Source organism: Lynx rufus, unplaced genomic scaffold, assembly GCF_022079265.1.
Source record: "Lynx rufus isolate CCGP_SWC_20201006 ecotype Redwood Valley unplaced genomic scaffold, mLynRuf1.p SCAF_2, whole genome shotgun sequence".
NCBI lineage: Eukaryota > Metazoa > Chordata > Mammalia > Carnivora > Felidae > Lynx > Lynx rufus.
Window position 1 is genome coordinate 144,566,851 of NW_025814834.1, and position 25,209 is coordinate 144,592,059.

General features: G+C 36.1%; 1 protein-coding gene across 1 annotated transcript in view; it reads right to left on the reverse strand.

The window, feature by feature from the left end:
* The window catches only part of BRDT (bromodomain testis associated), a 67,665-nt gene that overhangs the window by 33,061 nt on the left and 9,395 nt on the right, over window positions 1–25,209 (reverse strand). Inside the window, exons 4-12 of the mRNA XM_047084891.1 lie at window positions 23,859–24,031; window positions 22,903–23,244; window positions 17,815–17,943; window positions 10,815–11,003; window positions 10,053–10,222; window positions 9,681–9,970; window positions 9,481–9,594; window positions 9,249–9,404; window positions 1,541–1,599 (exon numbers count right to left, since the gene is read on the reverse strand). Of these exons, the coding sequence (XP_046940847.1) occupies window positions 1,541–1,599; window positions 9,249–9,404; window positions 9,481–9,594; window positions 9,681–9,970; window positions 10,053–10,222; window positions 10,815–11,003; window positions 17,815–17,943; window positions 22,903–23,244; window positions 23,859–24,031 (1,622 nt within the window). The remainder of the gene's footprint in view (window positions 1–1,540; window positions 1,600–9,248; window positions 9,405–9,480; window positions 9,595–9,680; window positions 9,971–10,052; window positions 10,223–10,814; window positions 11,004–17,814; window positions 17,944–22,902; window positions 23,245–23,858; window positions 24,032–25,209) is intronic.

The window sequence follows — 25,209 nt, forward strand, 5'->3', positions numbered from 1 at the left end:
TGCTAGCTTGAATAAAACTAATGCCATAGAAATGTTCCAACAATAATATAGACCCAAGCCGCAAAGTTAAAGTCAAATGCTGAGGTTTAAATCAACAAGAAATCACTTTCTGAAACACACAAATATATGCATTTACTCATATTTCTAAAAAAAATTCCCTCTTTTATTATCAATGGGCATTTTGTTCCTCAGTGAGTGACACTGAAAAAATTCTGGCCACAAACAGATCATTAAGAGAGCATTCTAGAGGCGCCTGGGTGGCTCAGTCAGTTGAGCGTCCAACTTCGGCTCAGGTCATGATCTCAGTCTGTGAGTTCGAGCCCCACATCAGGCTCTGTGCTGACAGCTCAGAGCCTGGAGCCTGCTTCTGATTCTGTGTCTCCCTCTCTCTCTGCTGCCTCCTTTCCTCCCTCCCTCCCTCTCTCCCTCATAAACATTAAAATAAAAAGACAGCATTTTATATGCTATGTATTGAGGATGCTTTCAAAGTTCATTGATATAGTTTTGATTTCACTAAAATCTATGGCAACAATCTGTACCTTTGAGAACTCATTTTTGTCTACCAAATTAATTACCATTTCATCTAGGTGTTCAAAGCCCTCTTTATTATGTCCCCCAAGCCAGCTAATCCCTGGCAAATACCCTCTGCTGCCATTTTTCCCTGAACACAACTTCCGTGCTTCTTTGCCTCTCTTCACACTACTACCTCTGTTTAGAAAAAGTTAAGTCCCTAATCTGCATCAATGTACTAACCATTTCTTTCCCTTCCCTGTAGTTTAAAAGCCATTTTAAGCATTTTCTCCTTCAGATAGTATATATATTCCTTCTACATTTTCTCAATTATGAAAATAGATGATCGCGCTAATCATGCAACCTCTTAACAGGGTGATTATATATCTATCTCTTCTCATAATAGAGAGCTCCCTCAACAGAGGTATTTATGTTGTACATCCCTAACCTAGTTAGATGATGTTAATTTATAATTTAATAAAGGTATATACCTGTAATTCTATATTCAGGAAGGTACAGAGGATTAAAACTTTAATGAGAATTACAACTTGAATCAGTAAGACATAAAATTACTTCTATCCTTTTCAAAGCATGTCAACTACTAATGATAGGTGTGCTAAAATTAGTAGCTGGTAATTATAAGCTTTATCTTTAGAAACCCTACCTACCATTTTCCTACCCCCTTTAGAAATCCCACCTTATTGTGTGTACCCTATATCCTACTGTGTGCACATAGGGAAAGCAAGGCCTTTCTTCTGTATTTACTCTCAAGACTAACTCAAAACTTCTATCATTTGTTCTACTAATATGATTTATAGAACAGTTATATCTTATTAGAAAAATGTAGCCAAATACTTCCTGTATTCAATTTTAAGAAGAAATCTTTGAGTATTTAGTTGACAAACTGAAAATGTGACAGCTCTTCATTATAAACAAAATCAAAACAAATTTTAAAGAAGCTACTACTATACCAGTTGAGTTATAACATACATTTTAAAATTCTAAGGTAAAAAAGGAGGAATTAACTTACCTTTACTTGTTCTTTAGGAGAATCATTCTGTTTTGCTTCAGTAAATTTAGGAAACATTTCTGCAAATGTATATAAATAAATATTTCAATATTTGTTAGCTTAAAACCTTACCATTTAAATTATAAATTGTTTTCATATTAGAAATAAAATGGTCATCTCAAGAAAATGTCTTTAATACCAACCTCTTAAATCAAGAAATTCTTATAGTTACCAGGTTTTTGCCCTTTGAATCAGTCAAAATTCTAAAGAGATACTTGCGTTTTAAAGGGGATATTTTCTTTTCCACATAATTGAATAAATACCCACTCACAAATTTCAACTTGGATTATTTAGGCAAAAAAGAACAGCATAGTAAAGAGCTTGAATAAGCGACAGTTTAAACAGGAACAAGTTACAACACAGATAAGGTTTTAAACAAGTAGAACGAATTATAGCAAAATCATCTTTGACCAAGTAGCCATAAATACAGCCACAAGGAACTTAATTAAAATAATTAAAAACTTACTATAAGAGAAGGATATATCACTGATCTGAGAGGATACAGTCTGTTATGAAAAGTGAAGCTATTTAATTTCATGGTAAATTCTGCTCTGCTTACTAAGCATTATGGGAAGATCCCAAACAATTATTTATTTACTCTCTAGCTATTTGGCAGCCTCAACTATGTTGTAACAAATGGTTTTTATAGTACCTTCTTTACCTTTAGAAATACCTTTACAGCAGACACTGGTGGTACAGTAGATATAAAAAGAGATCTCTGACATGCTACTCATAAGTTCCTTTCTTTATCTTACAATATTTTCTGGTGCTGTCCTCCCCAATCATAAGCCTAGGCCAGTGCAATAAAAGCACCAAACTGCCAGTTAATGCCTTGACCCATCTCTCCAGGTGGGCATTGATGAGCCACCTTAGCATTATTTGTTTCAGGCTCCAGGGCACCAAAGCTGGTTAATACCAAATCTTATTCAAACTTAAAATGTTCTAATTTTAATAATTACCTTCTGCTTCCTGAAATGCCATCAGTTTCCACTGGATGTGTTACTGTTCTTTCCTCTCCTAAAATGTTTGATGCTGGACATTGTTAAAATTGCTAAATGCCACTCAATGACGTGCTTTAGTTTAAAGAATTCAAGTTTTGAAATGACACGAACCATCTTAATGTCACTCCACTAAGTATTATTTAAGTGTTGGGGGCTAGGTGGAAGGGAAGGGAAGAATATAGACAGCAAAGATTGAGGGTATAGATCCAGGTAGCTTTCACATTTAGGGGATAAATTATGGTTTCAGCTTTGAACAAAAAAAACAGACTTCATTAATATGATCATATAATATATGCACATCTACACAGCTATCTTAAATATTCAAATATGCACCTAAACTACATTATTCTACAATTTACATAAACTCTTAAGTATAATAAAATATGACATATATTAATGTTCTACTAAAAAATTCAAGGGTATTATCTTAGTTTTCTGATATAATAGCTCAGAATTTTAAAAATTCTCTGAATCTGAAGACACTAGGAAAAGGCATCAAAATTTTAACTAGAATGGTAACTAGACTTACTGTAGTCATTATTTTGCAAAGTACACAAATGCCAAATCACTATGTTGTACACCTGAAACTAATATTGTATGTCAGTTATACTGCAATAAAAAAAGGTCAAAACCATCCGATACAGTATGTTTCATAAAAGTCTTAGACTATGGACAGAAGAATAATTAATGACAGCCTAAAACTCAGCATTTTGATTCTCATTCTACTTTTACATAGTTGACTTTCTAGAAACATAAAACATAAAACTTTTATGAGTTCCTGGCCCTTGTAGTTAAAAGGCAAACATATACATTTTCACTATCAAGTTTAAGATCCCCTTTCAATTAGTGAAGAAGCTCTTCAGGTCTTGCAAATCTTAATGAAACTGAGCACTATAGTGACAACATATATACTGTCAACTAATTTCTCCAGGGAACTGTGATAATATGCATACCCACCTTAAGAGAATCAAATTGGGTAATATATGTGAACTACTAAACAAATGCATATTATGCATGTTATGTAATATGTTCTATTTTCACATCTCCCCCAAAACCTCAACATAAAACTCTGATGGAAAAGTTTATTTTAGGGGTACCTGGGTGGCTTGGTTGAGCATCTGACTTTAACTCGGGTCATAATCTCGCAGTTCGTTGAGTTAGAGCCCCTGTGTCTGGCTCTGTGCTGACAGCTTAGAGCCTGGAGCCTGCTGTGGATTCTGTGTGTGTCTCTCTCTCTGCCCCCCTCCCCTGCTCGCTGTCTCTCTCTCAAAAATAAACATTAAAAAAAAGTTTTCATTTTAAACTAAGGCAAAAAATTTTAATTATAGAATAAAAGAGAGCTGGAATTGAATATTTGATTAAAGAGTTGGTTTAATATCCATCACCTCTCAAAGCACGGAGATAAATGCTCCAGATATAGCAAATGTTATCAGGAAGACAGTATAGACTAAGAAAAGTTTAATAAGCTGAATATGAATACCATAAGGCAAAACCAGAATGTTATGCCATATATATCAGAAAAAAATTACTGAAGATTTTTGAATTAGAAAACTAAATCACACTTCTGTTACACAGAACAGGGTTTAAAAAGGTAGTTGGAATTCACTACCTGCTTCTGTTACCTTATTTTATATGAAAAAAGCATGTCCAGAGATGTTAAATGATTTGCCCAAACTTATCACCTAAGACATGGTCTGTTGGTTAAAAAACCAAAACCAACCAACCAACCAACCAACCAACCAAACAAACCAACCAACCAAATAAGCAATTTGTCTTTGAATTAAAAAAATGTGCTCCCTTTACAGACTGCTTTGGCAATTTTCATTGAAGTGTCTGGTACTTATTTTAATATATAAACACAACCCAAGTACAAAAAGTGGAAACTGGGGTGCCTGAGTGGCTCGATTGGTTTAGCATCAAACTTCAGCTCAGGTTTGTGGGTTCGAGTCCCGCATTGGGCTTTGGGCTGACAGCTCAGAGCCTGAGGCCTGCTTCAGATTCTGTGGTCCCCCTTTCCCCAACACTCCCCCATTTGTGCTATCCCTCCGTCTCAAAAATAAATAAACGTTTATAACAAAAAAAAAAAAAATTTAAAAGGTAGAAACAAAAAACCCCCTAGATCAATGGTTCTCAAACATAGCAGCGTATTAAAGTTACTTGGAATACTTAGATATCACATATATCTAGCCCCATTCTATATTTAATTCAGGTTTGGACACTAGTTTAAAAGTTTTGCAGGTGATTCTAACATACTGAGAAAATACTATTCTAGACAGCCTGCTTATTCAGGAAGACCCATTTTTGAACAGATAATTTTTAAATACACAAGACAAAATTTATCACTCTTTTTCAAAGACTCAAGGCTCAAGTGTGGACCTCAATATATATAGGTTTTTAATCAAAGCTGGGTCTTTGAATTTATCTTTCTAGTGCTTTGAAAATACTTTAGTTGATGAGAAAGTCATCATAGTTTTAAAATTTTAAGTGATAAACTAATCATTTCTCTTAAGTGCCAAAGAGTATTCCCCAACTGTCATTGTGTACTTCCTACATGCACTAAACCATTCTCCGCCTAAAAAAGGTATACAAAATCTGGACTTGAACCAAGTCCATTTTGTCCTTTTTCCCCTTGCATGAAAAAAAAAATCATATCCTCATCACTTCTACAAAAACCTAGGTTGTAAAACTAAAAAGAGAAATTGTTTTAGTCCTGTTTGTAAGTCACCCATAACTAAGGAAGTGTTTTTAAAAAAGAAACTGTTAAAGGGCTTCATAAATTTCTTCCTCTGAATATTACACTGAAGCCAATAAAAGCAAAAAGTCTAATGAATGAAGTGACAAATTTACTTTGTCTTAATCAGGTGAAGAATTGATGCCATAACCACTGAGTTTGAGTGTAACTATTAAACAACTGAAATTATAAACATTCCTGAAAAATATTCCTTTTTTTGTTTTTAATGTTTATTTTATTTTTGAGAGAGAGAGAGAGATTCAGAGAGAGACAGAGCATGAACAGGGGAGGGGCAGAGAGAGAGACACAGAATCTAAAGCTGGCTCCAGGCTCTGAGCTGTCAGCACAGAGCTTGACACAGGGCTCGAACCCACAAACCCTGAAATCATGACCTGAGCCGAAGTCGGATGCTTAACTGACTGAGCCACTCAGCTGCCCCCCTGAAAAATAATTCTATTCCACACTAATCAAGTATCTGAGCTAACATTTAGACAGTTCCTTAAGTTATTTTCTTTAAGATTTCAATTAAAAGTACTACCACCAATGAGCTGATCCCATTTGATTCTCAGTAATATTATCTATGGAATTGAATCTATTAGTTATATTCCTCCCTATTATATCACTCAAGATAGCCAAAGCTGTTGAGAATTAGAAAACTATCAGTAGGAAAAAAAAAAAAAAAAAGAAAAAGAAGAAGAAGAAGAAGAAAACTCTCAATAGGTTTTGTGTACATACTAGCAAAGCCCAGCTAACATAGGATATAAGCATCTGGAATTCATTTTACTGTCAAATCTCATTTACATATTTGATCTGATATTTGATGATATTTTGAAGGTTATGAAAAATCATTTAGAAAAGGGTTACATTTTTACCAATGTTTAATAAATGTTCTTGACTAAGCTACACATGACAATTTGCATACACTGATGTCAGTCAAGAAAATAATTTAAATGATAAAACCAAAACACAACAAATCTGCAGTCAAGTACTGCTTTTACTCCAAAGATATCTCATTTATATTTTTCAAAGATTTGGGATTTCATTCCAATTCCACCTTAGAGCTGATTCAATATCTTATTTGAAATTTTAATTAAAGAATTTTTAAATAAAACTTTCCTTGGAAATCACAGCTTGGCCATTTAATTAATCTTATTTAATAAAGCAGAATTGAGCCTGTATTTTTCAAAAGTGCATAAAATAAGGTTTGAAAATACATGAAATATAATCATTTAAATAATGTGGAATAAACAACTGTAACACAATTTACAACACTTAAATGTTTTTCACAGATGTTATCATTCAAACATTTCACACATCTAAACAGAATGCTACTGCAGTAAAGACAGAGCAGCTCATAATAAGGATAAGAACTATGAATCAATATTAAGGAACTAATAAAAGTTAATTTAGAGCTCCATCCTTGATAACCAAAATTACAAAAGATTATGATTTTGCTAAGGAAATTGCATATAGCCAAACTGCTATAAAATTCTAGAAGGCAGGTATTAAAAAGATTAAGAAAAATTGCTAAAGATCAATATCTTTCTATCAGAAAAGTTTCCTCTATTAAAGTTTTGAAATGAAAATATATTCATATCTCCTATCTTGAATAATCAAAAGCCTTATTAACCAGAGTTATGGCAATGAAGATATTCTAACTCTAAGTTTAAGTTCTGAACAAACCACAATAAATTTAAAAGCTACAAAATCTTATATATTTTTTCAGTTAATTTGTACTTATGTAACAGATAAAGTTTTTGCTGACATTCCTAATTTTCACAAATTGTATTTTCTCAGTAAGTAGCTCCATTTCCCTCTACCCTGAGACTTGATTTGGGATTTGTTGTCTGCTCTTTGGTAATGTCATATACATAATTAAGGATAGTAGATGCTTTTTACTATTTTGCATTAAGTATTATTATTGCTATGATCTGACTTCATTATTTTTCATAATTTACAATCCTTTCATTTATAGTTTTTGTCAAGAAAGTAAAAAATGTTCTTAGCTTACACACCAGAAGTAAAAAGCCTTATAGTATTTTAATGGGTACAAGTGAAGTTAATATTTAAGACAAAGGTCCTATTGCTTCATTTACTAATTTATTTTGTTAAGCAAATAAAGCAAAAACAAAAAAACAGGAGAGAACTTAATGCTCATTTAAGGTAAGCACTGAGTTTGCAATTTATAACATGCATGTAAGTGTACACAGTTTGAATGTTTATAATACAATAAAAATTTCAAAGAAATTCACAAACTCATACTATCATGTAAGAAAAACTGACCTTAGTGTCACAAACCTATATACTCTCATAATGTAGGTTGAAACATAACAATGTGCTACTTTGATTTTAACAATGTTTTTAAAAACAGTACTTGTTATAGAAAGATAACATTAAACAAGGACATCAGTCATAAAATAAAAATTCAACACAAATGTGTTAAAAAAATTATAATTCTGAGGCCAAGTTATTCCACTGGAAATTTAGGAAACCATATATAAGAACCATTCTAAGAACACATAGTAGATGATAAACATCTTTCCTTCAAGCAGTGTGTTGGAAGAATCTATCAGAAATTGAAATTAAGGTATTTTATTGAAGCACTCTGTATATATCACTTTTCCACTAATGCTTAAGGCATTTATTGATCAGTAGCCAATATATAATTAGATAACTCAAACAGCTTTATCTTACAAATAAAAGACAAAGTGCTGTAACTTATTAGGCCACAAATGCTTTATTAGATGAAGTTACAAATGCTATTTATTACAATTTAAAATTCTAAATGCAACTTTAGTTTTTCCAGCATTGTTTTATGCTTTATTGTCAAATATAAGAAAATAATGTATAATTACAGCCCTAAATCAATTTAAAAATTTTCTAGTATGACAAATCCAACAAAAATGTTTACCACTATATACTTTAGAAATGTAAAAACAAAATGCAGCAATCAGCACCACATAAATGCAAACTGGTCTGAACAGAACCAAAAGTGAAACAAAAGGGACTGCAAGCCAGCAAGCCCTTACTACCACAGTGAAATAAGAGGGGTGTTCTTACAAAAGGTAAGAATCCCTGATGTGACAATATTCTGTGTAGGATTTTTTTTTTTTTTAAAGAGAACTGAATCTCATGGCAAACAAGAAGCATCTCATTCAAAATAAAGCAAAATTTGGGATAGAAAAGTGCTCCATATTCTGAACATGCCTTCTGGTGGATAATGATGGAATGCCACTTGGGCATCCTTGGGGAGTGATTACTTGTCAACTATATGACCATCAGTGAAACAGCACAAACAAAACATGAATGAGTTAAGCTTGATACAGTTGATGAAAATATACCCAAGGTAATATGGTACTTCAGCATAACTGGAAATCTCAATTTGAAGTACATTTTTCTATGAATGGAAGATAATATTCTACAATGAAGAAAACACAGAAGTGAATAAAATTCTCCTTTAAACATTTTCTGGGATGACTGGTTTAATTCAAAATGATGAAATCATTCAATATATTCAGTCAGAATATATTGTCACAATGGGACATAACTGCAACATTAGAGTAGTCTGATACATCATAGAGAGTAAATGTTCTCAAATAATCCTTTACTTTATAAAAAAATGAAGACTGGAATTTTATTATTTGTTATTTTCTCGCATTAAGATCTGGTGTTATATATTAAGAAACTATCCCACCTTTAGTAAACTTATTTTCGATGTTACACACCTCTAAGTCACATATGTGTAATATGAACTTTCATTTTACACAGCATCTTTTAAAGAAAATAGTAAGATTTTCAACATGCAATTCAATAATAAGTGTGGCATCCAAACCATAGGTTCTGGGTAAGTGACAGACGTTTCTTAAAAATCGAAGTCTCAATAGTACAAGGAAAAAATTTCCGCACAAACACAAGTACACTTAAGGGGACAGCTAACCTGATTCAGAATCACTGCTGTCTGAATCACTGCTACTGCTTTCAGTCTCCGAGGAGCTGCTGCTGCTGCTGCTGCTGCTGCTGCTGCTGCTGCTGCTACTGCTTTCGCTTAATCGGGAACCACTTCCAACAGCCTTGGATGACTGCGTCTTCTCAGCTACAAAATAGGGAAGGACATTACAAGGCTACCAGAATTACATAATCAAAGGAACATTTAAAGGACTGCCACCTACATTTTGGTTGACGTTTTCTACAGTTTAACTGATTATTGACCTCTAGTAACCGCTTTTCCAACTCCTGTTTTTTCTGTGAATGAAATTCTTCTCTGGACTTCATTATCTTCTTACCTATGGGATTTAAGAGGAAAAAAGAGTATCACCAAAAACAAAAACAAATACCAGACTGACTTCTACTGCTACACAGAAATACATACCATGAGGCTTTAGTGGTCTTTTTCTTAGACATGCAGCAACATACTTTTCTAGTTCTCGCAGTGTTGATGCTTTTAGTGTTTCAAAGTCTATCTCTATCTCATCAGGGTTGGAATTTCTCAGTGAAGGCTCTCTTGATTGTATTATATGAACAACCCGCCCAAGTTTATCTCCAGGGAGTTTGTTTATATCCAAGCTTAACTGCCTTTTCTCATCATAGTTCATAGGTTTAGCATTAGCATCATCTTCAGGTTTCAGAGCCAACACCTGCTGTTTCCTCTTCTTTGGCTGACTAAACAAAAATTAAATTTAATCAAAATTATTTGAGATAATATTATGATTTGAATAAGGCATTTTTAATAAAAGATACTTACTTGCTTTTAGACTTTTCCTTTAATTTCATTTGCTTAAACTTTTTCCTTGGATTTTCATCTCTGTTATTAACCTTTTCTTTCTTCTTTTCCCTTTTAGACTTATTCTTTTTCTTTAGCTTACGGAAAGGTACTTGGGATAGAACTTGTAGCTGTTGATGAACAGCTTTCAGCTGATAAAGAAAAAATTCTTTAAACATTCACGGCTCTAAGTAAAGACATCAGAAAAAAAATGAAGGCACTCAAAAGTCAGGACTATCCTGAAATTCATGTCCTTCAGGTTCTTATTTCATTTCACGAATTCATTATTTTGAAGGGCATACACTAAATTAGAAATACTGTCATGTGCTCAACCCATAAACTTAGGTATTCATCTATAACCAGACCATGAAAATTAAATTTCCAGTAATCTTAACTTTTTAATTGTTTTTTTCAGGCTTGAGTTCAGAGAAGGTTAACCTTTTATCACAAAAGGTAGCAATGTTAAAATCTCATCCATAAAATACCTTGGATTACATCATATAAATCATTTCAATGAGAATCAATTCACTGGGGTTAAGAATATAAATAACAGAATTTTAAGATATATAGACCTTTGGGTAAGAAAGACTATTAAACATTATAAATGTGCCAATAAGTAAATAAAGCCACAGTTGCTAAGTTATCTAAATGTAACAGCTTTTAATCTACAAAAAGCATTTTATAATAGATCTGCATCAAGAGCTCACAAAAATACCAAAACTTTTTACCAATACAATCAACTACCTGCTCCTGAAGTTTTGCAAGACGTTGAACTCGTTCATCTTCAGAATCGCCAGAAGAGTTATCTTCAGAGGAAGCTTCACTTCTGCTTTCTCTATCATGGACTTCTGTGGTATCTGTTTTGATGTAGCATACAGGCATACTCTCAACAGGTTCATCTGGGATCTTTGCAAAATGCATTTCAAAGACATCCTATAATGGAAAATTAGACTATAAACATTTTCTGTATTTCCAATTTAATGCAGCAATAACACCTTTTAACAAAAGTGTCACATTTTGATAATTCTATTTTTCCTTGTGGTAATCATTATATAATATATACATCAAGTCATTATGTTGTATACCTCAAACTTACACAATGTTAATTTACCAAAGAAGAAATATAAGACTCGTGCTTCCTTGCTTGCTAACCTTAGCAACTTTTCTCTTCTCTTCTAGGTCTCTTCTAAGACAGACCTCTCAAATTGTGTAGAGAATGTTCTTTCAAGGATCTCCTGCCCCATGTTTTGATCCATCATTCCACTACCTCCCACTGGGTCAGCCTCAACAGTCCTCGAGCTTTCCCTTCAGGGAGACATGGGCTCCAGTCAATCCTATCTCAGTTATCTACTATCCCCTCTTCGCTAATATTTCTCCAATATTTTCTATGTGCACAGCAGCCTCATAAAAAGATGTACTAATGTATGCTATACCTCAAAAACAAACAAACAATCTCTACACTTTAATAAATTGTGCTTTATTTTGGGAAGTAGGGTGTTCTTTGTCTTTTAAGTTATGGTTCAAAAATTTCCAAACTGTTCAGAAGAAACTCACTTTCAGGAACATGGAAGATGGCAGCGTAGGAGGACGCTGGGCTCACCTTGTCCTGCTGACCACTTAGATTCCACCCACATCTGCCTAAATAACCCAGAAAACTGCCAGAAGACTAGCAGAACGGACTCTCCGGAGCCAAGCGTAGACGAGAGGCCCACGGAAGAGGTTAGGAAGGGCGGAGAGGCGGTGCGCGCTACACGGACTGGCGGGAGGGAGCCGGGGCGGTGAAGGGGCAGCCGGCCCACCCGGCAAGGCAGAGCCCCTGAGTCTGGCTTGCAAAGCAGAGAGGCCAGACGGAGTGTGTTCTGACAGCCAGCAGGACTTAACATCTGGAATGTTATAAGTCAACAGCTTTGCTCCGAGAGCGGGAGGGCTAGAGGACAACGGGAGGGAGAGTTGTTGAGCTCCGGAGAACAGAGCTCAGCTTGGCAGGGAACAAAGGTGCTCACCAGCGCCATCTCCCTCGCCCATCCCCCAGCCAAAATCCCAAAGGGAAGCAGATCCCGTCACAGAACTTGCTTGCACCGCAAACACCCAATGCTGTGCTTCTGCGGATCCATCCCTCCGACGAGTCTGCCTCCCTCCCAGTGCTGCAGGGCCTCTCCTGCAGGGGACCACCTACAGCAAAGTAAGCCGAGCCTGCCACTCCTGCCCCTGTGCACCTTGCGGATCCACCCTGGCTAATACGCCAGATCCCATCAAAGGAGCACCACAACTGTGCCTGGCAGTGTTGCAAGCAGCCCAGACAGGGGCCAGACCACTCCACAGTGAGTCCTGCCCCTGGGAGAGGGGAAGATAGGATACACACCAGTCTGACTGTGGCCCCAGCGGTGGGCTGGGGACAGACATCGGGTCTGACTATGGCCCTGCCCACCAACACAAGTTACTCCAGACAACACAGGGGAAGTGCCCTGCAGTTTGGCACCACCCCAGGAACTACCCAAAATGATGAAACAGAAGAACTCGCCTCAAAAGAAACTACAGGAAGTAGTGACAGCTAACAAACTGATAAAAAATGATTTAGGCAATGTAATGGAACAAGAATTTAGACTAATAGTCATAACATTAATCACTAGGCTTGAAAAAAGCATAGAGGATAGCAGAGAATCTATTGCTACAGAGATCAAGGGACTAAGAAATAGTCATGAGGAGCTAAAAAATGCTATAAATGAGGTACAAAATAAAATGGAGGTGGCCATGTCATGGATTGAAGAAGCAGAAGAGAGAATATGTGAATTAGACGATAAAATTATGGAAAAAGAGGAAGCTGAGAAAAAGATTAAAAAAATCCAGGAGTATGAGGGGAGAATTACAGAACTAAGTGATGCAATCAAACGGAACAATATCCGTATCACAGGAATTCCAGAAGAGAGAGAGAAAGGGGCTGAAGGTGTACTTGAACAAATCATAGCTGATAACTTCCCTGATTTGGGGAAGGAAACAGGAATCGAAATCCAAGAGGCACGGAGAACTCCTTTTAGACGTAACTTGAATCGATCTTCTGCAAGACATATCATAGTGAAACTAGCAAAATACAAGGATAAAGAGGGAATTCTGAAAACAGCTAGGGATAAACAGGCTCTAACTTATAAAGGGAGACCCATAAGCCTAGTGGCAGACCTATCTACTGAAATTTGGCAGGCCAGAAAGGAATGGCAGGAAATCTTCAATATGATAAACAGAAAAAATGTGCAGCCAAGAATCCTTTATCCAGCAAGTCTGTCATTCAGAATAGAAGGAGAGATAAAGGTCTTCCCAAACAAACAAAAACGGAAGGAATTCATCACCACTAAACCAGCCCTACAAGAGATCGTAAGGGGGATTCCGTGAGTGAAATGTTGCAAGGACCACAAAGTACCAGAGACATCGCTATAAGCATGAAACCGACAGACATCACAATGACTCTAAACCCATATCTTTCAAAATAACACTGAATGTAAATGGACTAAATGCTCCAACCAAGACATAGGGTATCAGAATGAATAAAAAAACAAGACCCATCTATTTGCTGTCTACAAGAGACTCATTTTAGACCTGAGAACACCTTCAGATTGAAAGTGAGGGGATGGAGAACTATCTATCATGCTACTGGAAGTCAAAAGAAAGCTGGAGTAGCCATACGTATATCAGGCAAACTAGACTTTAAATTAAAGGCTGTAACAAGAGATGAAGAAGGGCATTATATAATAATCACAGGGTCTATCCATCAGGAAGAGCTAACAAATATAAATGTCTACGAGCCGATTATGGGAGCCCCCAAATATATAAAACAATCACAAACATAAGCTACCTTATTGATGAGAATGTGGTAACTCCAGGGGACTTTAATACTCCACTTGCAACAATGGATAGATCATCTAGACACAGAATCAATAAAGAAACAAGGACCCTGAATGATACATTGGATCAGATGGACTTGACAGATGTATTAGAACTCTGCATCCCAAAGCAACAGAATATGCTTTCTTCTCGAGTGCACATGGAACATTCTCCAAGATAGATCACATACTGGGTCACAAAACAGCCCTTCATAAGTATAAAAGAACTGAGATCATACCATGCACACTTTCAGACCACAATGCTATGAAACTTGAAATCAACCACAGGAAAAAGTCTGGAAAACCTCCAAAAGCATGGAGGTTAAAGAACACCCTACTAAAGAATGAATGGGTCAACCAGGCAATTAGAAAAGAAACTTAACAATATATGGAAACAAATGAAAATGAAAATACAACAATCCAAACGCTATGGGATGCAGCGAAGGCAGTCCTGAAAGGAAAATACATTGGAATCCAGGCCAATCTCAAGAAACAAGAAAAATCCCAAATGCAAAATCTAACAGCACACCTAAAGGAACTAGAAGCAGAACAGCAAAGACACCCCAAACCCAGCAGAAGAAGAGAAATAATAAAGATCAGAGCAGAAATAAACAATATAGAATCTAAAAAAAAAACAGTACAGCAGATCAATGAAATCAAGAATTGGTTTTTGAAAAAATAAACAAAATCGATAAACCTCTAGCCAGGCTTCTCAAAAAGAAAAGGGAAAGGACCCAAATAGATAAAATCATGAATAGGGGCGCCTGGGTGGCGCAGTCGGTTAAGCGTCCGACTTCAGCCAGGTCACGATCTCACGGTCCGGGAGTTCGAGCCCCGCGTCGGGCTCTGGGCTGATGGCTCAGAGCCTGGAGCCTGTTTCCGATTCTGTGTCTCCCTCTCTCTCTGCCCCTCCCCCGTTCATGCTCTGTCTCTCTCTGTCCCAAAAATAAATAAACGTTGAAAAAAAAAATTAAAAACAAACAAAAAAAAAACCTTTAAAAAAAATCATGAATGAAAATGGAATTATTACAACCAATCCCTCAGAAATACAAGCAATTATCAAGGAATACTATGAAAAATTATATGCCAACAAACTGGACATCCTGGAGGAAATGGACAAATCTGTAAGTGCCCACACACTTCCAAATCTGAAACAGGAATAGAAAATTTGAACAGACCCATAACCAGCGAAGAAACTGAATCAGTTATCAAAAACCTCCCAACAAATAAGAGTCCAAGACCAGATGGCTTCCCTGGGGAATTCTACCAGACATTTAAAGCAGAGTAATACTTATCCTTCTCAAGCTGTTCCAAAAAATAAAAAGGGAAGGAAAACTTCCAGACTCATTCTATGAAGCCAGCATTACTTTGATTCCCAAACCAGACAGAGACCCAGCAAAAAAAGAGAGCTACAGGCCAATATCCCTGATGAATATGGATGCAAAAATTCTCAACAAGACACTAGCAAATTGAATTCAACAGCATATAAAAAGAATTATTCACCATGATCAAGTGGGATTCATTCCTGGGCGCAGGGCTGGTTCAACATTCACAAATCAATCAATGTGATACATCACATTAATTAAAGAAAAGAAAACCATATGATCCTGTCAATCGATGCAGAAAAAGCATTTGACAAAATTCAGCATCCTTTCTTAATAAAAACCCTCAAGACAGCTGGGATAGAAGGAAAATACTTAAACATCATAAAAGCCATTTATGAAAAGCCCACAGCTAATATCATCCTCAATGGGGAAAAACTGAGAGCTTCCCCCCTGAGATCAGGAACACGACAGGGATGTCCACTCTCACCGCTGTTGTTTAACATAGTGTTGGAAGTTCTAGCATCAGCAATCAGACAACAAAAGGAAATCAAAGGCACCAAATTGGCAAAAGTGAAGTCAAGCTTTCACATTTTGCAGGTGATGTGATATTATACGTGGAAAACCCAACAGACTCCACCAAAAGTCTGCTAGAACATACCTGAACTCAGCAAAGTCACAGGATACAAAATCAATGTACAGAAATCAGTTGCATTCTTATACACTAATAATGAAGCAAAAGAAAGACAAAGAAACTGATCCCATTCACAATTGCACCAAGAATCATAAAATACCTAGGAATAAACCTAACCAAAGATGTAAAAGATCTGTATGCCGAAAATTTTAGAAAGCTTATGAAGGAAACTGAAGACGGTATATAGAAATGGAAAAACATTCTGTGCTCATTGATTGGAAGAATAAATATTGTTAAAATGTCAATACTACACAAAACTATCTACACATTCAATGCAATCCCAATCAAAATTGCACCAGCATTCTTCTTGAAGCTACAACAAGCAATCCTAAAATTTGTATGGAACCACAAAAGACCACGAATAAACAAAGTAATATTGAAGAAGACCAAAGCGGGAGGCACCACAATCCCAGACTTTAGCCTCTACTACAAAGCTGTAATCATCAAGACAGCATGGTATTGGCATAAAAACAGACACATAGACCAATGGAATAGAATAGAGACTCCAGAATTAGACCCACAAAAGTATGGCCAATTAATCTTTGACAAAGCAGGAAAGAATATCCAATGGAAAAAAGACAGTCTCTAACAAATGGTGCAGGGAGAACTGGACAGCAACATGCAGAAGAATGAAACTAGACCACTTTCTTACACCATTCACAAAAATAAACTCAAAATGGATGAAGGACCTGAATGTGAGACAGGAAACCATCAAAACCCTAGAGGAGAAAGCAGGACAAAACCTCTCTGACCTCAGCTGCAGCAATTATTTACTTGACACATCCCCAAAGGCAAGGGAATTAAAAGCAAAAATGAACTATTGGGACCTCATGAAGATAAAAAGCTTCTGCACTGCAAAGGAAATAATCAACAAACTAAAAGGCAACCAACGGAATGGGAAAAGGTATTTGCAAATGTCATATTGTACAAAGGGCTAGTATACAAAATCTATAAAGAATTCCCCAAACTCAACACCCGAAAAACAAATAATCCAGTCGCTCCTGGATGCTCTGGACAAAAAAAGACGCTCAATGTCGCTCCTCATCAGGGAAATACAAATCAAAACCACACTGAGATACCACCTCACGCCAGTCAGAGTGGCCAAAATGAACAAACCAGGAGACTATAGATACTGGTGAGGATGTAGAGAAACGGGAACCCTCTTGCACTGTTGGTGGGAATGCAAACTGGTACAGCCACTCTGGCAAAAAGTGCGGAGGTTCCTCAAAAAATTAAAAATGGATCTACGCTATAACCCAGCAATAGCACTGCTAGGAATTTACCCAAGGGATACAGGAGTGCTGATGCATAGGGGCACTTGTATCCCAATGTTTATACCAGCACTTTCAATAATAGCTAAATTATGGAAAGAGCCTAAATGTCCATCAACTGATTAATGGATAAAGAAATTGTGATTTATATACACAATGGAATACTACATGGCGATGAGAAAGAATGAAATATGGCCTTTTCTAGCAACGTGGATGGAACTGGAGAGTGTTATGCTAAGTGAAATAAGTCATACAGAGAAAGACAGATACCATATGTTTTCATATGTTCTCACTCTTATGTGGATCCTGAGAAACTTAACAGAAGACCATGGGGGAGGGGAAGGAATAAATAAAGGTTAGAGAGGGAGGGAGCCAAATCATAAGAGACTTAAAAACTGAGAACAAACTGAGAGTTGATAGGGGTGGGAGGGAGGGGACAGTGGGTGATGGGTACTGAGGAGGGCACCTGTTGGGATGAGCACTGTGTGTTGTATGGAAACCAATTTGACAATAAATTTCATGTTAAAAAAAAATTAAAAAAAAAAAAAGAAGAAATTCACTTTCAGAGCACACCTATCAACTTACCTGGAGTGTTCTTGCCATTGTCACTACTTCATGGTCTGGAGAATTGTACTTGTAGCAATTCATGAACATTAATCTAACATCTGCCGCAAATTCATATGCATCTTTATATTCTTGGTTGTCCATTTTTCCCTAAATTAAGGAAAAATTACAGGATTCACAAACAACATAGTTCAAAAATTATTTGAGCACCTACATTACGAAATAGTTCAAATAACAGAAGAACATAGACAATACCAGAAACAGATACCCACCCTCCAAATTTGACATATGTAAAAATTCTGCTATATTTGTTTTGGTATTTTTTGACTTTGAAAATATCCAATGAATTTTGACAAGCAGAGATAAGGAAGGAGGACATTCCAAGTAAAAACAAAAACAAAAAACAGAAACAAAATCACAAAAGCAGGAAAACAGTGCATTTCCAGGTAATCTTGGATAGACAAGTTTGATCCTAGGAAAGTGGTGAAAAGATAAATTCCTTAAATGAACCCTGAACATCTAAATGAAAGGTTACTAAAATTCTCCTAAAAATGAAAAGACGTAAAAAATTGAACAGAATTGGTAAAAGGAAGGAAATAATAAAGATCAAAGCTGAAATAAATGAAAGACAAAAACAAAAACAAACAAAAATTACAGGTCAATATCCCTGATGCATATAGATGCAAAAATCCTTAACGAAAGATTAGCAAAATTCATTCACCATGAGCAAATGGGATTTACTCCAGGAATGCAAGGATGATTCAATAATCTTATACAACATGTGAACAAAATGAAGGATAAAAACCATATGGCCATCTCAATAAATGCAGAAAAAAATTGACAAACTTCAACATCTTTTCATGATAAAACTCTCAACAAAGTGGGCTTAAAGAGAACATACCTCAACATAATAAAGACCATATATGAAAAACCCAGTTAACACCATACTCAATGTGAAAAACTTAAAGCTTTCCATTTAAGACCACGAAGACAAGAATGTCCATTCTCACCACTTTTACTCAATATAGTACTGAAAATCCTAACCACAGTAACTAGACAAGAAAAAGTAAAAGGCACTCAAAGTGGTACAGAAAAAGTAAAACTCACTATTTGTATATGACATGATACTATATACAGAAAACCCTAAAAACTCCACCAAAGAACTTTAAGAATAAGTGAATTCAGTAAAGTTGCAGGATACAAAATTAATATACAGAAACATACTGCCTCTATATGCTAATACTGAAGTAGCAGAAAGAAAAATTAAGAAAAACAACCCTATTTATAACTGCATCAAAAAGCAAAAACAAAAACAAATTCCCTAAAAATAAATTTCACCAAGAGAGTGAAAGACCTTTACTTTGAAAATTATAAGACACTGATGAAAGAAATGTCTTTTCACAAATGAAAAGATAAACCATGCTCAGAAATTCGAAGAATTAATATTGTTAAAATATCCATATCATCCAAAGAAATCCACAGATTCAATACAATCCTGATGAAAATGCTAATCATAATTTTCACAGAACTAGAACAAACAATCCTAAACCACAAAGACCTTGAATAGCCAAGGCAATCTTAAGAAAGAGGACAGGGAAGACTGGGTGGCTCAGTTGGTTAAGTGTCAGACTCTTGGTTTCAGCTCAAGTCATGATCTCACGATTTTGTGGGTTTGAACCCTGCATTGGGCTCTGTGCTGACAGTGCAAAGCCTGCTTGGGATTCTCTCTCTCCCTTTCTCTCTGCCCCTCCCCACTCACACTGTCACTATTTCTCTCTCAAAAATAAATGTAAAAAAAAAAAAAAAGAACAAAGCTAGAGGAATCACAATCCCAGATTTCAAAATATACTACCAAGCTATAATAATCAAAATAGTGTGGTATTGACACAAAAATAGACCCATAAATCAGTGGAGCAGGATAGAGAGAGCCCAGAAATAATAGTCAACCTATGACAAAGGAGTCAAGAATATACAGTAGGGAATAGACTCTCTTCAAATGGTACTGAGGTAACTGGACCACTACATGCAGAAGAATGAAAACTGAACCACTTTTGTACACCACACAAAAATTCAAAAACGGATTAAAGACCTAAATAAAACCATAAAACTCCTAGAAGAAAACATAGGCAGTAATCTCTTGGACATGGCCCTTAGCAACATTTTTTTGGGTGTGTCCTCAGGCAAGGGAAACAAAAGCAAAAATAAAGTACATCAGATGAAAAGCCTTTTACACAATGAAGGATATCATCAACAAAACAAAAATGCAACCAACTGAATGGGAGAAGATACTTGCAAATGATTCATCTGATAAGGGGTTAATATCCGAGATATATAAATAATTCATATAAAGAAACAAAAACACTAAATCAAAAAATATATATGCATCTCTGTTTATTGCACTATTATTTACATAGTCAAGGTATGGATGCAACCTCAGTGTTTATCAACAGATGAATGGATAAAGAATATGTCACACAGACAGTCACACACTCACATACACACACATATATCACACACAGCCATAAAAAAGGATGAGATCTTGCCATCTTTAACAACATGGATGGACCTACAAGGTATTATGCTAAGCAAAATAAGACAGAGAGACAAATACCATATCATTTCACTCGTATGTTGCATTTAAAAAACAAAACACACACACACACACACTTACTTTTCTCACATGTATAAAGTTGCTCCTTCCCTCCAATAAGACCAAAGTTACTGGGGATTGGATAACATTAGCTAAAATAAAACCAAGAAGTCAGAGGAGGAGTTCAGATATGTCAACTCCATACAAACCTAGCTTTTGTGTATATTTAAAAATGGTACTGGGGTGCCTGGGTGGCTCAGTTGGGCGTCCGACTTCAGCTTAGGTCATGATCTCACAGTTCATGGGTTTGAGCCCCAAGTCGGGCTCTGTGCTGACAGCTCAGAGCCTGGAGCCTGTTTCAGATTCTGTGTTTCCCTCTCTCTCTGCCCCTCCCCTGTTCACGCTCTCTCTCTGTCTCAAGAATAAACATAAAAAAAAAAAAATTAAAGACGGTACTTACAAGGCACATCCAAAACAATTCCTCTGACTTTCAAAGAGACTAGTATTTGGTTCACATGTGAAAACAAAGTCTCAATTATTCTCAAAGTGCCATTAGTAGGTTTTAAAACTTACCTCTCAGAATAGAAGTAAATGGTGTAAGACTTCTCAACCCGTGTGCCCATATGAGAACAGAAAATGAAAAGATCAAGAAGCAGCTTTTAGGAGAATTGTTCTATCAAGTGCCAGGGTTATAAAATATTTTAGGAATATTTCTGATACTTCTCAAGCAAACTTACAGGGCTTAAATTATAATAACTTCATTATGTGTTCAAATACACCTAAACATTTTGTTTATAAAGAAAAATGTGGGAAGACAGTGATGTAGAAAGAACAAATATTGTTAAAAGGTCTATACTACCCAAAGCAATCTACACACTCAGTGCAATCCCTATCAAAATAACACCAACATTCTTCACAGAGCTAGAGCAAACAATCCTAAAATTTGTATGGAACCACAAAAGATCCCAAATAGCCAAAGTAATGTTGAAAAAGAAAACCAAATCGGGAGGCATCACAATCCCACACTTTAACCTGTATTACAAAGCTAGAATCATCAAGACAGTATGGTATCAGCACAAAAACAGACACACAGAACAATGGAATAGAGAACCCAGAAATGAACCCACAAATATATGGCCAACTAATCTTCGACAAAGCAGGAAAGAGTATCCAGTGGAAAGAAGACAGTCTCTTTAGCAAATGGTGCTGGGATAATTAGACAGCAACATGAAGAAGAATGAAACTGGACCACTTTCTTACACCATACACAAAAGTAAATTCAAAATGGATGAAAGATCTAAATGTGAGACAGGAAACCATCAAAATCATATAGGAGAAAACAGGCAGCAACCTCTCTGACCTAGCCCACAGCAACTTCTTGCTTGATATGTCTCCAGAGGCAAGGAAAATAAAAGCAAAAATGAACTATTGGGACCTCATAAAGATAAAAGGCTTGTGCACAGCAAAGGAAAGTCAACAAAACTAAAAGGCTACTGATGGAATGGGAGAAGATATTTGCAAATGACATATCAGATAAAGGGTTAGTATCCAAATTGTACAAAGAACTTGCCAAACTCAACAGCCAAAAAACAAATAATCCAGTGAAGAAATGGGCAGAAGATATGAATAGACACTTTTCCAAAGAAGATAACCAGATGGCTAATAGACACATGAAAAGATGCTGAACCTCATCGATAGCCCCACACACCAGTCAGAATGGTTAAAATTGACAACTCAGGACACAACAGATATTGGTGAGGATGTGGACAAAGGGGAACCCTTTTGCACTGTTGGTGGGAATACAAACTGGGGCAGCCACTCTGGAAAACTGTGGAGGTTCCTCAAAAAATTAAATATAGAACTACCCTATGACCCAGCAATAGCACTACTAGGAATTCATCTAAAAGATACAAAAATGCTGATTCAAAGGGGCAGATGCACCCACAATGTTTATAGCAGCACTATCAACAATACCCAAATTATGGAGAAAGCCCAAAATTCCATCAACTGATGGATTAAGAAGATATGGTCTGTCTCTCTCTCTCTCTACACACACACACACACACACACACACACACACACTGGAATACTACTCGGTGATGAAAAAGAATGAAATCTTGCCATTTGCAACAATGTGGATAGCACTGGAGGGTATTATGCTAAGCGAAATTAAGTCAGAGAAAGATATCACGATTTCACTCATATGTGGAATATGAGAAACAACAGACATAAGGGAAGGGAAGGAAAAATAAGATAAAAACACTGAGGGATTCAAATTATAAGAGACTTACAAATACAGAACAAACTGCTGGAGTGGGGTGGTGGGTTAAATGGGTGATGGACATTAAGGAGGGCACTTTTTCAGGATGAGCGCTGGATATCATATGTAAGAGATGAATCACTGGGTTCTACTCCTGAAGCCAAGACTACACTCTATGTTAACTAACTTGAAAAAAAAAATTTACGACAATACTTTTATAATTAAGAAAAGAAGTTCTTCCTATTAAGCAAACATTTACCTTAATAGTTCCAAGATCCATTGGATTTTTCACAATATCATAGTAGTTATGGAGCCCCAAAGCGTTAACATCAACAGGATTATAAAAGGGCCATGCATAGGACAAGTGTTTCTTTGCAAGCATTTCTTTAAGAATCTCACTACAGTGCCTTAATTGTTCGGTCACTTCAACACTCTTTATGACTTTACATAGTTGCTGAGAATCCGGCAAAACAGTCTTCAGCACATTTTCTTTCATAGGTGGCATTTTCACTGATTTTTTTTCTGCAAGTGTTGGGGAAGATTTAACTACTGAAGTTGTAGGAGTCGTGGTATCTGCTTTCCTCTTCACACCCCTTGTAACCTGAAACAATTCAATAACAACAACTGTAATTAAACTGACATTCACAGCAACAGTTTTCAAACTTTTTTTGATGGTTACTCCTACAGTTAAAAAAAAAAACAAAAAAAAAACAAAAAAAAGGAAAAAATTATCAGTACCATGTCGTCTATATATTAAATATTAGTAAAAGTTAATTTCTTTTCTACAGGTAAATTAATAGCTCAAATATTTTCTTCCTACATCCCAAAGAATGGTCTTATGCAAACCTTTGAGATCAATGAGAGATGGGAAGCAATAAAAGTCACTGTTATGCAAAAACAAGTTCTGAATACCTGAAATTAGCTACGGTATACAATTTTAAATTATCAACCCATCAAGTTATGATTCAAAAGAAGTTACATAACACACACAAAATAGGTAGTTGGGCAACTGATACTAATATAAAAATATATAAGCCAGTTCAAATTCTACCTAAAAATCTCTAAAATTTGGTTCACATTCTAGATCTGTTAAAAAATGTACACAAAGATTGACTGTGGTATACTGAAGACCAATTTTCAGATCAACTTAAAAAAAGGTTTAGTCATTACAAAAATCCCTTACACTGAAACATTTTTAAGTCATAGTAAACTTACTTGGGCCACTGTTTGTGAGGTAGTGTTGAATAGAGTACCTTGTGACATGTTTGAAGGAGAAATAGATGTCTTAGGAAATACAGAGGGAATCACTTGCTGCTTAAATACTTTGTCCAGTGCTTTTGGGGATTGTTTTTCTTTACCAGAAGGAACTGCTACATTATGTTGAATCCCTAGTAAAGTGTGAACCAGAGTAAATATGAGTAAAATATAAAACTATTTTTCTATTAGTATTCTATTTTAATTCACTTAGTTCAGCTTTTTAGCAATATAAACACAGGAAACTCCCATTCTCCTTTGAAACCCTCCCACAGGTACTTGCTAACATTTGTTAGACCAATTTAGATATAATATTAGAGACTTCAAACCTGATATTAATGGAAGACTTATCAATTTTATTCAGAAAGGTGCCTGGCTTAAATTTACACTAATAGAGCTCTGTGAGTAGCTTCAGTAAATTTTAGACATCCTGGAGACAAACTACATAATACTATGTGAGGTCTCCAGAATGCTCTGCATAAATATCCAAGAACCTTAAAACTATGACAGAGTCCATCATTGGTTAACACAAAACAATAGATATGAACATAATCTTCTTATCAATATATCCTTCAGATGACTCTGCTGAAGGAACCACTGTGTATGGTCTTCTGCCTTGTATGCTCCCAGAGAACACCAACACTTAAGACATTTGGATCACATCGTTCTGAAATCTATTATTTCAAAAGTCCATCCTTGTATCCAGGTAACTCCATTCTTCAGACTATGAGACTAATGTGCTGCCCACTACACCAAGAGGGCTGCTACGGTAACTCCATTCTTCTAATCACTCAGGCCATAAACCTTGGAGTCGTCTTTGACTCCACGGTCGTTCAAACCCAATATCCCCATCCATCAGCAAACTCTTTTGGCTCTATCTTCTTATCCAGAATCTGATTACAATTACAAGTGGTAATCACCCTTGTCCCAGGCATCAATTCTTAACTGGATTTCTACAGTAGTATCCTATGAGCCCTTCCTTCTTCTGCTTTTACATCCCGTAGTCTGTTCTCAAAATAACCCTCGAAGTGATATTTTAAATTCAAATCAGATCATGACACTTCTGCTCAATGCCCAATGACTTCTAATCTTTTCTTTTCAAATAAAAGCCAAAGTCCCTACAATGCCTTGTAAGGACCTGTGTCATCTCTCTACCTATGCTCCTCCCCCACGTCCCCACCTCTGCCCTCCTTCCAACCGCACTTCCTATCACTCCACCCCTTCACTAATTTCACTTAGCCTACTGGCCTACTGTCCTCAAATTTGGTAAGCATAAGCAGACAATTTGCTCTGCCTGTAAGGAGATAGCCTC